A 13,540-nucleotide genomic window follows, 5' to 3' on the forward strand; every position below is an offset into this window, starting at 1 on the left:
ACCACTTACACTCGCCAACCTCCCCGCACAGTATCTACAAAATGCAAGACACGCACCGCCAGACTCAGATGAAAAGAGGCATTTTGGTCCGGAAATCAAGAACACGGAGGCGACTATCCCTCGTCGTACGTCGGTGGATCCGTTTCCCTCTGTCGCTGTAGCTCAACGATGCAGCGGAGAACACGACAACAGGTGTCCGTCCTCTATCAACACTCAAACAGGTCTATGAAAAATCACAACGCTAATACGGTCTGGCAAACGCCTCAAAAAATGACCGGCATGTCAAAAGTGAGGCACTTGTTTTCGAATAAAACAGAGCTTCTAGATTTGTCGTTTTTTATTCTCGATTTACAGTGGGTTCTTGAACGGCATAGTTGCTGGCGTGCGCGTGTCTTGGGCGCGACCAGTTTTCCAGGACACGGCAACCTGCACTAACTCGTTTTCGATGTGGTCATGACAACGGTGCAAGATGCCTGGCGTGACGCCCTGATCAGGCGAACGGATGTACCATCCAATTTTATCCACGAACAAAACCCGAAGAACCGCCACGTGTCCTCTTCTGGCATATCTAGTGTAACGAAGCTCTCCGTTTGCTTTGGCGCCAGTTGTCCCCCGCGCTCACTGATTAATAAAAACGGATCCTTGCTTGGAAACACCCATGCAGTAGCCGACGGCGCACACGCAATCCACCGGGTTCGTTTGCTTTCGTATTGTGCGTTTCCAACGGAAATTGGAGTTAACCAAACTAAGAGGTTCTACAAGCTGTACGCAGGTGTAGTTTCTCCTGAGCACACCGGATGCACACATTCATGCCCACGGGGATTCTTACCCGATGAAATTCTCCACTTCGTCTCATTTTATGGTCTCTTTTCTTCATGAGAAAGCCAGCCTGGAAACAGGATGCAAGCACTGTGTCAATTGGTAATATCTTCCTCCCTCACCGCGCTGCCGTCCTTGCGCGAGCATTGTTTCGAGTGAGCGCTCAAAGGCATTTATTTGGAACACACGACCAAGGGGAAGGCCAGCAGTGAAGAGGGTGGCGAGCGGTAAACCCTCCTCGCCGTTTGTTGACTGGTGTATAGGTATCCACAACTCCCCCCTCCTTTTTTCTTTTCGTTAGCCCACTTCGCCGGGCGAGTGTTTCCGTTGGCGCCTATTTTAGTCTCCTTCAAATGCATCCAGTCCGGGTTTCGCTCGTCAAAATGATTCTGCAGTTCCCTGAGAACTAGAGCAGTCGATTGAAAACGGTGGGCGGGTACACACCATGTACGGGGCGCCCCCCTTTGCGCGTCGACATTGTCTCGCAGTTTTCACCATCTGTGTATCACGTTCTGCCCAATTCACACTGCGTCAAGAACGAAGGCTACGCCCACGCAAAAATGTTGCTTGACGCTTTTTGTTGGCAGAACGAGACTCCCTGTCGAAGTTACTAGGTGTGCGGCCAATCAGTTTGTATGACACTCCGGAGCTGCGCTCTGCGAACACGGTCCAGCGCGCTGTACATCCTACTAATGTTCTGTGACCTGGATTTACAGTTTTTATCCTCCTCGTTAGCTCTGCTCATCTTTTTCTTGCAGAATCTGAATGTCTGCGAGCAAGTGGTCGCGCACCTCCCATGTTGAGCAGCCGACATGTCTGAAGTGTTCATCGTTCAAACCCCCCTCTGGTCTTTCATGCTGTAGTCCCCGCCAAGCAGGCAGCAATTAACTCCCCTTTGGACGAAGACAGAAAAGAGCTGTGTACTGGTGGGTTTGCTGATTGTCGGCATTAATTATTGCGGGGACTCATTTCTGTTTTTCAGTGCTGCAGGGTAACACCGCGCGGGAACTTGAATGCCTCTCAAACCTGGTGATGCCCGCACACGCTGTTCGCCAGCACTTGTACCTCCTTTAGTGCCCCCCTTGGGTTTTCTCTCATTTCCGGTCTCCGCGGCTCTGCCAACTTCACTTGCCATCGCCCTGCACATGCCGTGCTTTTGGTAAAGAACCACGCGTGTTTGGTTGTCTGCTGACGCGGATAAGGAACTCACTTTCGGGTCTTGTCTCTCTTACGGCTTCTGTCGGCAGCAGGTCCGTATCTTACGCCACTCTACTTTTGGGCACAGGCTGTGTATTTCTGTGTCCCCTTGGTTTCCGATACCAAGTTTAGTTTTGGCGCGTTTCTGATTACGGACGCCGAACCGTGTCCTGGCGAGTGTTTCCCCAAGTCAGCGTTTTTTTACACGCCCTTGCCTCCATACCCTCAGCCTCTGTTCGTCCGTCGACTCCTGCCCTCCACTAAGATTCGTGGGTGCACCCTTCAGGAAACCGTGTCAGTTGCTTCCCGACAACCGAGACGGGGGGCAGAAACCGACAGGGAGGCGGTCCTCGGACCTGCCTTTGGTCGCCGTGGGCTTGAGCGGTCGTGAGTAACTTGCCAGTTTGCCTGGCTCTGCTAAACGACCAGGGTGGTGAGTCTTCTCTTGTCGACACTGAGACACGTCGCCGTGTTTCCGCGTGTGACAGAGACCGCTAGCAGCACCGCGGGGTCTCCGCCGGTGACCGTCCGTCTCGGCCACTCGTCAGCGTCTCTCTGTGTCGCGAGGGTGTGTTGCTTGTTTCGCTCTTGGGGACTATGCCGTTGCGTACTACGGTGTCTCCATCGAGTGCAGAGACAGTTCAACGTGTGGACGGGGATGAACTGGAGATTACCCTGCAGAACGAGGTGGACGACGAGGCGTCTGCGAACATGGCAAGCGCGCGCTCAGCACTCAGTCGGGCCGAACCGGGATCGGGGAGCTGTGGCTCGCCCTACGCAGCAGACGCGGCTGAGAGGCAGTCACGAGCGTCTCTGTCAATCGGCGACGACTCCACCAGGAAGGAAGGACTGACACAGGTGGGGGTAGGACCGGAAGAAAAGGGGATGCAAGAGGCGACGGCGCCGCTGCAGCCTTGGGGTCGCGGACTCTCTGAGTCGCGTCCCCCGATGAACCGCGATGGCATCGCTACTATCTCCGCAACTGTCGCCTCTCTCTCGGTTTCTCCGGAAGATGGCACATTCTCAACCGGTCCTCGAAACGTTGCAGGCGAACGGGCCAACACGTCGAGCTACCTGACCGCTAGTGACGTAGGTGGATGTCTCCTTTCGCAGGGCCTGAAAGACAAGCACGAGGGAACGAGCTCCGTAGCTGCACTGACTTTGGTAGATGGTGGTGCTGCGTCTCTGCGGAGCGTTCGCGCAGCTGCCAAGAGTCTCGTCCGCTGCTCAGGCAGACAGCTCGCTTCCTCCTCGAGGACGCCAGCAGGTACCAAGGCAGAAGGGGTGTCGTGGCCGAGTGCGCCTCCAGGCCATGCGGGCGAGTTGGCTGAGAACGCAGGACCTACCCAAGATGTTCCAGGCCCCCTTGATTACGCCGCGGGTGTTGGGGAGCCCTGTGAGCTGAGCACCCGTGGAGACGAATCAAGTGAAGCCTCCGCGCCATCCTGCTTTGGTGTGCTCTGCGCCGAGGGCGCTTCCGAGACGGGTGCGCTACGCGAGAAGAATGCGAAGATGAAAGACAGGCGAGTGAACGTGCCCCCGACTGACAAGGCCTCCCCGCAGAGCAGTCTGGTTAAAAAACGGACCAAGGCGTCCGGCGCTGTCTCGGTCTGTTCAGGGAGGTCGCCATGTCTCGCGTCGCTCTCCCGGGGGAACGACGCAACGAAGAAGCGGCAAGGGACAACCAGTCCCCTGCCGGTCCGGCGGGTTGCGTGCAAACGGCCGTCGGTTCCCAAGTGCCGGAAAGGCGCATCTGCTGCGGGACGCCGCGGAAGAGAAGAAGATGACTGCGACCGCCAGTTTTTGCGCGGGCAAGTGAAGAGAGCCAGACGTAACATGGGGGACGGTCAGGCCTCGGCAGCTCTGTCGTCTCATCACCCCACGCTGTCGCCCTTTCAGCGGTCGCGAGCTCACAACAGTCCTTACCATTGGCTACCTCTTCCGCACTCGTCCGGGAGCGCTGTGGCGGGCCGCGGGAGCCTGGGGGGGCACTGCGGGTGTGGAGGAGTGTCGGGGGGCGCGACCGGCGGGCGGAGTGGCGGACTGAGTGAGAGAGTGAGGCGACTGGTGGAGCAAACGATGTCGGAGAAGCATCGAGTCGTTTGGATCGACAGGGGGGAGGCCAAGGGATTTCTGCCCCTGCCCGGCATGCAAGAGGAACGCGTCTACCTTGTCTGGACGGAGAAAGGAATCGACATTCTCGTCGACGTCCAGGTCAGGCGCTCATAGTTATATAGAGTCGAGTGACGGAACCGCAAACCGGTTCCTACAGGGGATGGGAGGGGAGACGGGTGCTCAGCTCTCAACTGGACCGCAGTCAAACCACGCACGCGCATCTCCATGTCACTTAACTCATCTGTTTAAGGAATCCTTTGTCTATAGGTTGTACTGCTATATCAAAATGAAAATGTGCAGCAATATATTATGTATCATGTAGTCGAGTAGTCATCCTTGCATGACCCATATAACTACGTCTGTTGCACGTCCTAAAGGATATAGAAGAACAAGATTAAAATCACCTCATATATTTTCATTTTTGTTCGTCTTACAGCCAGCCAAATAGGCACCTAACCAACATAAGATCTTAGTACGTGCAGGAAAGGCAATCATACTCGTCATAGCTGAGAAGTATGATCGTGTGTCGACTATCAGACCGACGGTTATCCTCCATCCTCTTAGAGCATTTGTTTTCCGACAATCCCTTTCTTGCTCGAGGCGCCCGTTCCTCAAACGACTCTTCACTTTGGACCAACGACGGATGTAAATGAACTTTTACGTCTGCTGCTTTGGCCTCATGCCCCGATGGCATAATTGCTGGTGCGTTGCTTTGTATGCTGCTGTCGTCCCTCTCCAGGCTTATATTCCGTGGACGCACTGTCCCGTTCTGATGCAGACCAAGTACCGCCGGAATCAAATTCCGTTCCTTATTCTCTCGTCAACCTCCCTGGCTCTCCTTTTCTCTCATGTTTGTCGGCGAAACGCGACGGCAGTGTTTCGTCTGCCACTCGCGCGGACTCCCCAGGCGTACCGTAAGCATGTGCTGAATCTTCTGAGGACAGGCGAGGCTGAGAAGCGGTCGGTTCAGTGTTCCAAAAGCCAAAGGCGGCGGTCGCCGTGTTCCTCACCATCTCCGAATGCACGGACCAAGACGGCTTTCCCACAAGGAGACAAGTCACCGCAGCTAGCAGACGCTGCATCGGCAAGCGTTGGCGACTCTTCAGACGCCCCGGGCAACAGCCCTTCTGCTTCTCGTTCTGCGTCTTCTCCTCCTCCCCACTCGTCAACGGCTTCAGAAGAGCAGGCAACCCACTCAACATCCTCGTCCGTTTCTGCTGCTTGTGTGTCGCTACCGGACGAAGGTCGCGACGCGAAGGTGACCGGCGACCAGAATCGGCCTGTGTCTCTGCCTTCCTCGCTGACTGCCGCTTCCTCGCTCGCTTCTTCTGTTGGCTCCTCTTCTCCCAGTCAAGCAGAGAGCCCGCCGCTGGAGAACGCGCTCTGCACCAGTGTGAACGAAAATAACGAAAAGTCGGCGAGCGTAGAAGTTGTGGCCGAAGGCTCGGCTGACCAGAAGGGGCAGGACCAGCAGACGAAAGGCGAGAAGGACGCCGAACGGAGGGACTCCAACGCTGTGTGTGTTGGTGGCATCTGTGCTGCACCGCGAGAAAGAGCTGCGGCAGGCACCGTGGAATCCAGCGTGACCCAAACACTACGGGATGAAACAATCTCACCTGTCATGCGAGAAACAGAGCAGGCGCACGGTTTGGCTGCCACCGAAGCAGAGACAAAACAGGAAGCGGGAACAGGGAACGGGGAGCATGCGACCTCTGCGAACATCCGTAGCAACGACCACGAACAAGGAACCACAGAATCCCCAGCAATCCCTCATTCCTCGCCTTGTGGCGGGGACCAGCCTGCGTCTCATTCTGCGACCGCTTGGTCTAGTGGGTCTCCGTCGCCTGGCGATCGCGGGTATTTGCACGGCTCTCCAGGAGCCTCAAAGGACGGCTCGATGAGCAGCATTGATGCTGATGCAGCATCGCCTTCACTTCAGGATAGAGGCGAAGAAGAGGCGGAAGATGCTCTCGACGAAGACTTGTTTTGGGCCAACGGCGGGAAGAAAGGGTGCCCACTAACCGCCGTTGATATGCGCGACTTCTACTGCTGCTCTCAAGGCAAAGTGATCGGTGAGGATTACATTTACTTTCGGCAGTATCTGCCCGATGACGAGGGCGCCGACATTTACGATTTAAATGTATCGGTGCGCAAGCGACCTAAGAAGTTGTTGCTCAAGAAGTCGCGAGCGTTCGCGAACGGCGGCTACAGCGCAGGGGCCAGCGCGTTAAGACGAGAGGACAGAGACAGCTCCCCGCCTTCGTTTCTCACCAAGCGGTCGTCCTTTGCCGCTTCCTCGTCTCTCGCGTCCGACAACTTCGCCGGGACTGGCTCTGGCAGTGGAGATGTCTCTGTCCACGACTCGGTCCATGGAGAAAACGGGCCTTTCGGTGTAGGCAAGGCACATGCCGCTGGGGACGGTGAGGGAGGCGAAATCGAGTTGGAGGCGCCTGGGGTAGTAGAAGACGTGAACAAAGACCAGGGGGCTTGCGGAGGCGCAGGTGGGCGCGGCCAGGCTAACAAGCATCACCCCGCCCACCTGCTGCGACTCCTGATGGCGCCGAACAAAGGCCGCTCCGAAGCAGACGAAGCCGGAACGAAGGAGGCACAGAAGGCGGATGGCAATGGTCGGGGAGGTGCATCAGGGTGTAAAAACTGGACCTACGTCGACGACTACGAAGACGACGGCATGGACCCAGCCCTCGACCTCCCTTACTCTTTCACCTCCGAAGTTCGGGTGCTCCTGGGTCTCGCGCCGAGCCCGACGCCTCACAGATGCAAGTACGACCACCCACAGAAGCGCGGGAGAAAAAGAGCCGAGGCTCTGCTGCGTCTCTCAAACATATCCTGTGGCAGTCGGACAAATAATGGTTTTTTCTGTTTTTTCTGTTGCGTCCAGCATGTCTTTGGCGAGTCACCGCGTATCGGGAGCTGTCCAGCGCCGGTTTCGAATTTATCAATGCTCCCCCGACGGCGAGCGTCGGGAGGAGGAGGTCGACCCTTTCGAGTCCGCGCTGCCGTCATTGCAGGGTGCGGCATCTGACGACGAAGATGAAGAGAAGGAAGAGACAAGCGAGGAGCGGGCGGACGACGAGAAGGAGAACGAGAAGACGGAGAACAAGCACTGGAAGGACCGAGGGACGTGCAGCGTGAAGGGGGGGGAGCAGGGGGAGAAGGCGAGGGACGAGACGCCAGTCAAGAGTGAGAGAGGTTCGAGGTCTCCGACGCTGCCAGAAGACCGGAAGGAAACGGGTGACGGGAGCCTGAAGAGAGAGAAAGGCGACGCATCCGGTAACGTCGCTTCTCTAACCGAGAATGCACTGGACGAGAAGCCACCTCCGGCTTCCGTTTCCCTCCCTGCGGGTCGTGCAGAAGAACGCATACCGAGCCTGGAGGATGGTGGGAAGAAAGGCACAGAAGAGAGGGGCAAAAAGGAATCGTGTGTTGGAGAGACGGACGACGCGACCGAAAAGACAAGACATAGCAAAGACCACGACGGTGGGGAGGCGACCGCTGTCGCGGAGAAGAAGGAACAGGGACTGGAGGAGCAGGACGGCAACGAAGAGGAGAGTGGCGGGCAGAGCCGCTCCAAGGCTTCCTCAGAGCACGACGATTCAGAAGTCAACAGCGACGATGACGGCCCAAAAGGAAAGGCGCGAAATAAGTCACCGTCCTTTGCACTTTCTTCCCACGACCTCCCTAACGGAAGCTTAGCTGAAGTCGACTATCCAACCGAGTTCAGTCAGTTCCGGGAGTCTGACCGAATCCGCATTTACGACAAGACGTTTCTTTCGCGAGCGCTACAGCTGATTGTCGATGTCGCCATCGTTTCCAGAGGGTAGGAATCAAAAGGCCTCACAGCTCCAGCACCGTGTATCCGGCAAAGCCGTCATCACGTCCATCTGGCGACACACTGTACGTTTGCATTTCGTAGGTGGCTGTGTCACTACAGAATCTCTGAAAACCCTCTGATTTCACAGTACCGATCCAGCACCATTCGTTTTAGTTAAAGCATTCACTACTTGACTTATGTGATGACGCTCTCTTACTCCTTTACTCGACAGGAGACAAGTTTGCACTTTGTGTGCTTCCTCGGTTCCTGTTGTTTCGCAGCGCGGACCTGTCCGCTGTGAACGTCGCCCAGTACGCGCCGAACCTCTTTTGGAACATCATCCGGTTCAGTCGAGGCAACAAGGACATCGACGAAGTCGTGCGGACGATCGCTCCCTCCGTGACCTCGCTGCGGAGCGCCCGAGGACGGCGAAAGAGAGGCGAAATGGAAAACTCGTCTTTTCTTTCTTTAGCTGCAGGGAGGTTCAGCGCCTCGCGACGAACTGGGGAGTTTCTGCGGGACGCGCAGGCTCCCTCTCGGTGGCTGAAGAGGAGCAAAACGGGGCAGGACGACGGTGCCTTCTGTCTGGAGACATGGCTGGCAGGCGCCGGGGACGACGCAGCAGGCGGCGAGCGCGGACGAGACCGAGAAGGCGCAGCCGACAAGGCGAAACAAAGGGAAGAGAGGCGCCAAAAGGAACTCGAGGAACGGTTCGAGGAAATGAAGGTCGAGTTCGAAGAGAAGGCACAACGGATGATGTACGTACCGACGCGTTAGTCGCGCAAAAGGGGGACAAACGATATCGGCCTCAAGCCTCGCGGCAGTGACCCTCCTAGGTCACCGAACAGCTTTTCAGGGGCTTGAAAGTCTCCACATGTTCCTGGCCACAAACATTTGCAGTTTGTATAAATAAATGTATCTGCACTTTTGCATATGAATTAGGGAAGAGCGAGAGGGTTGGAGCGGCTACTGCCGAAAGGCCGGCGGGAGGCACGGTCCCTATGGCAGCAAGTTGTGGGTCAGGATCTTTTTGCCAGTTTGGAGAAACGAGCACATGTATGTACCGCTGACTTTGTGTTTTCCTCACTGTTCATGGAATATCAGTCATATCACAACTGAACAGCGAGACTTCCTGTTACGCATTATAAAATGAGATTCCTCAAAACTGAAGTGGAATAACATGAGAACTGTACAGCTCGGGGTTCAAAGGTCAGTCATTCAACGGGGGAGCGTTCTGGACACCGCGAGGGCCAGAAAAGTGCGATTCTTTGCCACAGCGTTTCAATTTGCGATTTGTCCCGTTGGTTGTCGCTTTTTTCTCGTACGATACTGCATGCGACGCAATCCAGGCATTCGGTCCTTGTCTTGCCGCAGCGCGCGTCGAGCCGCCCTAACAGGCGAAATTTACAGCGACGGGAAAGGGTCAAAGAAGCCGCGTGTGCCGTCGTTGCCAGAGAATGATGACGACGCGCTCATCGAGATCATTATCGATCCAGAACAAGGCATCCTCAAGTAAGGTTCTACTGTCCGGTCTCGTCTTTGCATGCGTCCACGTTTCTTGCTTCTTTCTTTCTAATCTGGGTTTGTCTCTTGAGTCGCTCTCCTTTGTTGCCTGTCGTCCCACTCACCGGCTTCAGCATGTCGTCGTTCTCCCGCTGTCGCTGTGGTCGCGCCCTGCCTTCTTCATGTGTTCTTCCTCCAAATGTGGGGACCTTCCGAATGCGTTTCGTTCTGTTCTGGCGCTCGTCACTCGGTTTTTCTCTTTGTTGTGTTTCCCTCTGTTCCGTCCGAAGGTGGCCTCTATCCGTGATGAGCATCCGGCAGCGGACCGTGATCTACCAGGAGTGTCTCCGACGCGATTTGACGGCTTGTATTCACCTCACCAAAGTCCCTGGGAAAGGTCGCGCTGTCTTTGCGGCAGACACTATTCTCAAAGACGACTTTGTTGTCGGTAAGAAGGCGCCTTCCGAACCACCTAACCAATAGACTGGGACAAAGACCCTACTACCCTGTCCTCCGTACAAAGCCGGTGTCAACAGCGTAATGATCACATGCAGACCCGTAAAAGTCACGAGTCCGATTGGTAGGAGATACCCCCAAAATCGCACTGTGAAGTCATGTAACAATCGACCGGGGCAAAGTCGTCATTCAGCACATAAAGATCATACCTGGTCACTGCCCACAACCACGCGTTCCGGTCTCGATGGTTAACATAAGGGAACGCGGTATTTCGCTCGAGAGCAGGTTGACACTTTCCACGTCCTCGTCGTTGGTTGCACTTTCTTGCGTCATCTTTCATCTCCCCGGCTCTCGCCGGTGTCCGTCTCATCCCCGTTATCCCGGTGTCTACCCCGTGGGAATCTTGTTCTTCGGTGTATACGCTCGTGCTTCTGCTTCTCTCGCCGCTGCCCCGCTTGTAGTAACCTTTGCTTTCCGCGTCTGTTCGCCGGCGAGTGAGGCATTGTTGAGGTCGCTCGGTAAGTTCTGTTGCGTGAACGCTCGTCTCTCCCGGAGTCTAGGGGGTCGGAGTTTGCTGTGACCGTTCTTCTTTTGTCGATAAATCTAGAGCGCTCGCAAGAGGCGTCTTTCGCCTCCTGTGTTCACTCCCACAGTGTCTTGTTCTCCTCAGTACAAAGAAGCGAAACCGAAACGCGTTGTCTGACGAGCAGTGCTCTTCGACTTTTCCCCGCGTGTCGCGTGGTTGTCTGTTGCAGAGTATAAAGGCGAACTGTGTTCCGAGCGAGAGGCCCGCGAGCGAGAGCAGAGGTACAACCGGTCCAAAGTTCCGATGGGGTAGGCGATAACAGACGAAAAATAGCTGAGAACAACCGACAAACAGGAGGTGAAACCGGAGACGCGAGTGGTGAGGCAACCACGGGACACACAGCAACGAACATCAAGATGCCGAGAGAGAAGGTAGAGACTCCAGAGTCAGCGAGAGGCACCGAAGCATTTCGATTGTGATGCGCGCCAGGACTGAGCTTTGTCAGAGCTCCATGCGTCCCCTGGAGCGTCTGTGGGTGTCTTGCGTTCCTCTTCGTCTCTAGGAGCTTCATGTTCTACTTCAAAAACGGGTCTCGGATGATGGCCATCGACGCAACCGACGAGAAACAAGACTTTGGACCCGCTCGCCTTATCAACCACTCTCGACGAAATCCAAATATGACCCCCCGCGTACGGTGCCTGAAACATATTACGCACTCATAAGCCGTATATTTGCTCAAGTGAAGTGATTCAAGTCTTATTGTGCCAAATTTACTTTTGTGCGCGCGTGCACATTTATATGGGCATTCCATAATGGATAGAACGATAGATAGATGGATCGATAGGTGTATCTACGTATGGAGTTGTAAAGGCTTATGCGCAAGGAAGTGGATAGAGGAAGCCTCGAAGCAGTGCCACTGGGTGTTCGTGTGTTGTAAGTTTGTCTCTATCTGACGGGCAAGGGTGACGATTTCAATGAATTGTTTTTTATCTAGTTACATTTTTTCATTTGTAATTCGGTAAATGGCAAGATTTGAACTTGCATTTTTATACTGCGAAGCGAGGCCATGTGTTGGCGAGGTCCAGAGATATCTTGGTGCATGTGTGTGTGTTTGGATACCGGATCCAATTTAGGGTGGACAAAGTGATTTTTGTCTTGCGTGTGGGTGTGCGTCGAATGGTTGCTTCTCAGGCAATCACATTGGGAGACTTTAACAGCGAGCCTCGATTGATTTTCGTCGCTCGAAGGAACATCGAAAAGTAAGGAAGCAACATTTTCTTTGAACATGGCTACTCATAAAATACAGATGAAATAACTGAATTACCACATGTTCAGTTCAAAACGGTATATGCGGAGAAACAACGGACGCAAAAGCGAGGATGTGCCGTGCAACATTTTTGCGTTGTGACAGTCCGGCGGCATTTGGTACAGCCTCGTTTTCTCCGGGACGTGGAAAATACTTAGTATACATATGTGTGTCTTGCTGTATACGAAGCAGTGGATAGCCGTGCTAAGAGATAGATGATGCATCAACTGTATATACGTGTGTAGACTTGTTGATGATAGGTTCGCATACAAACACACTTGTCTGACACCAGATGTGAAGACAAGCTGACTCAGAAACGCAACTGCTCGATTTATGCGTACGTCTCTTTTTGTAGAGAGGAGGGAGGGGAGTCCACGTCGTCTGCTTATACTATCCATATATACATAGGTAGGCCTACCAGCGAGTGGGTGTGAGCGCCGATTCGCAAACAGTCAGACTGAATCGTCAACGGTTGCTCTTTTCCTTTCACTATTCTCTTCTCAGAGGCGAGGAGCTGCTGGTGGACTACGGCGAGCGTGATCCGGACGTTATCAAAGAGCATCCATGGCTGAACAGCTGAGGCTCGCGTTTTCGTGGTTTTATTTTTCGATATCCCTATGCATGTGTGCGCTTGCTCTTTATGCGGTAAGCCGCAGGGATGAGTGACCCGGTGGTGTGTCAAATCACAGACGCAAAGCGCTACTGACATCTGCGGGCGTTACGTAGATGGCAGTTGTCTCGCTTGACCATAGGCCGACATCAGTATCTACCTTACATATTTACATATGTGTACCTGCGGACGATCATTTCTTCGCCAGGCGCTCTCGAGTCTGAGTTACACGTGAGGGAGTGTCACTCTGTGTCCAGAGATGCTGAAGGGGAAGACTTAGCAGCCTTTCAGGGCTTCGATTTCTGCTGGGGATGCGTTGTTTTTCAGACTCGCTCCTGTCAATTGTCCAATGCCTTTGTCAACCGTTTTCCTTGCAAGTGTTTTTTCAGATTGCCTAATCTGTCCCTAAGTGGCTGTGCTCTTTGATCAAGAAAAGCGGAGGAAGAACGCCTGGTGCATGATGCTGCGGGAACTAGCAAATAATTTCTGCTCGAATGCATCTACATGCGTGTGTGGGACTTTTTTACGGGCGCGGGAAAGAACCGTGCCCAGAAAAGGGAGACACGACGGTTCTTTCCGACGTCTTGTGTGTGCCGTCTTCACTCCCGTTGTTTTCTCTGTGCAGTTCAAGTGTCTTTTTTCGAGCTGCAGCCTTAGCACTTGCACCCTTGAATTACGCTTAGCAACTATGTATTCGCTTCAAAAACGACGCGTATATACAGTGCTGTATTGCGGTATTTGCGTTTGCAATCACACACAGAGTCCACTGTACGATGATTCGTAGGCATGTGCATGCGTATGCATCATGTGTTTCGCGTGTGACAAAAGCAATTGTTCACCTGTCATGGTGCAACGAAGTTCATCATGTCTCTTTTGCTTCTTCCAAATATCTACCTGCAGTAAAAGACCACGAATTCATATCTCGCGTCTCCATAAAGAGCCCCTCAGCCTTACTTAGACACGACACAACTAGCCACGGAGGTCGCACAACTACATGCAACAACAAGCTTGCCCTCCCATTTTCCTTCTAATCAGATTTCTGATTCTCTTATACAGCTGATGTACTTATATATGCTCCGGCGAGTCCAATTCCGTATCGCGAAAACACCCTTTGAAGACTTCATCCCCGTTTCCCGGTTGCACGGAAACGCAGAGTGCATGGACTGTTATGCCAAT

The 13,540-nt window shown here is 54.1% G+C and overlaps 1 protein-coding gene across 1 annotated transcript; it reads left to right on the forward strand.

Annotated features, from left to right (window-relative positions):
• Positions 1-1,183: 1,183 nt before the first annotated feature.
• SET8 (histone lysine methyltransferase SET8) lies at positions 1,184-13,529 on the forward strand. Its single transcript, XM_002371257.2, has 10 exons — positions 1,184-4,230; positions 4,871-6,912; positions 7,031-7,969; positions 8,245-8,721; positions 9,338-9,475; positions 9,757-9,914; positions 10,678-10,756; positions 11,011-11,137; positions 11,640-11,707; positions 12,259-13,529. Exons 1-10 carry the CDS (start codon positions 2,614-2,616, stop codon positions 12,332-12,334), a joined length of 5,721 nt encoding a protein of 1,906 aa, XP_002371298.1. The 5' UTR covers positions 1,184-2,613; the 3' UTR covers positions 12,335-13,529.
• Positions 13,530-13,540: the final 11 nt, after the last annotated feature.

This window comes from Toxoplasma gondii, chromosome IV (genome assembly GCF_000006565.2).
Source record: "Toxoplasma gondii ME49 chromosome IV, whole genome shotgun sequence".
Classification (NCBI taxonomy): domain Eukaryota; phylum Apicomplexa; class Conoidasida; order Eucoccidiorida; family Sarcocystidae; genus Toxoplasma; species Toxoplasma gondii.

Bases quoted from the DNA above. Each gene is read 5' to 3' on its own strand.
- SET8 (XM_002371257.2), top strand. From the start codon at position 2,614: ATGCCGTTGCGTACTACGGTGTCTCCATCGAGTGCAGAGACAGTTCAA. The intron at 8,722-9,337 runs GTACGTACCGAC...GTCTTGCCGCAG, and splicing joins GAGAAGGCACAACGGATGAT to CGCGCGTCGAGCCGCCCTAA. The intron at 9,476-9,756 runs GTAAGGTTCTAC...TTCCGTCCGAAG, and splicing joins CCAGAACAAGGCATCCTCAA to GTGGCCTCTATCCGTGATGA.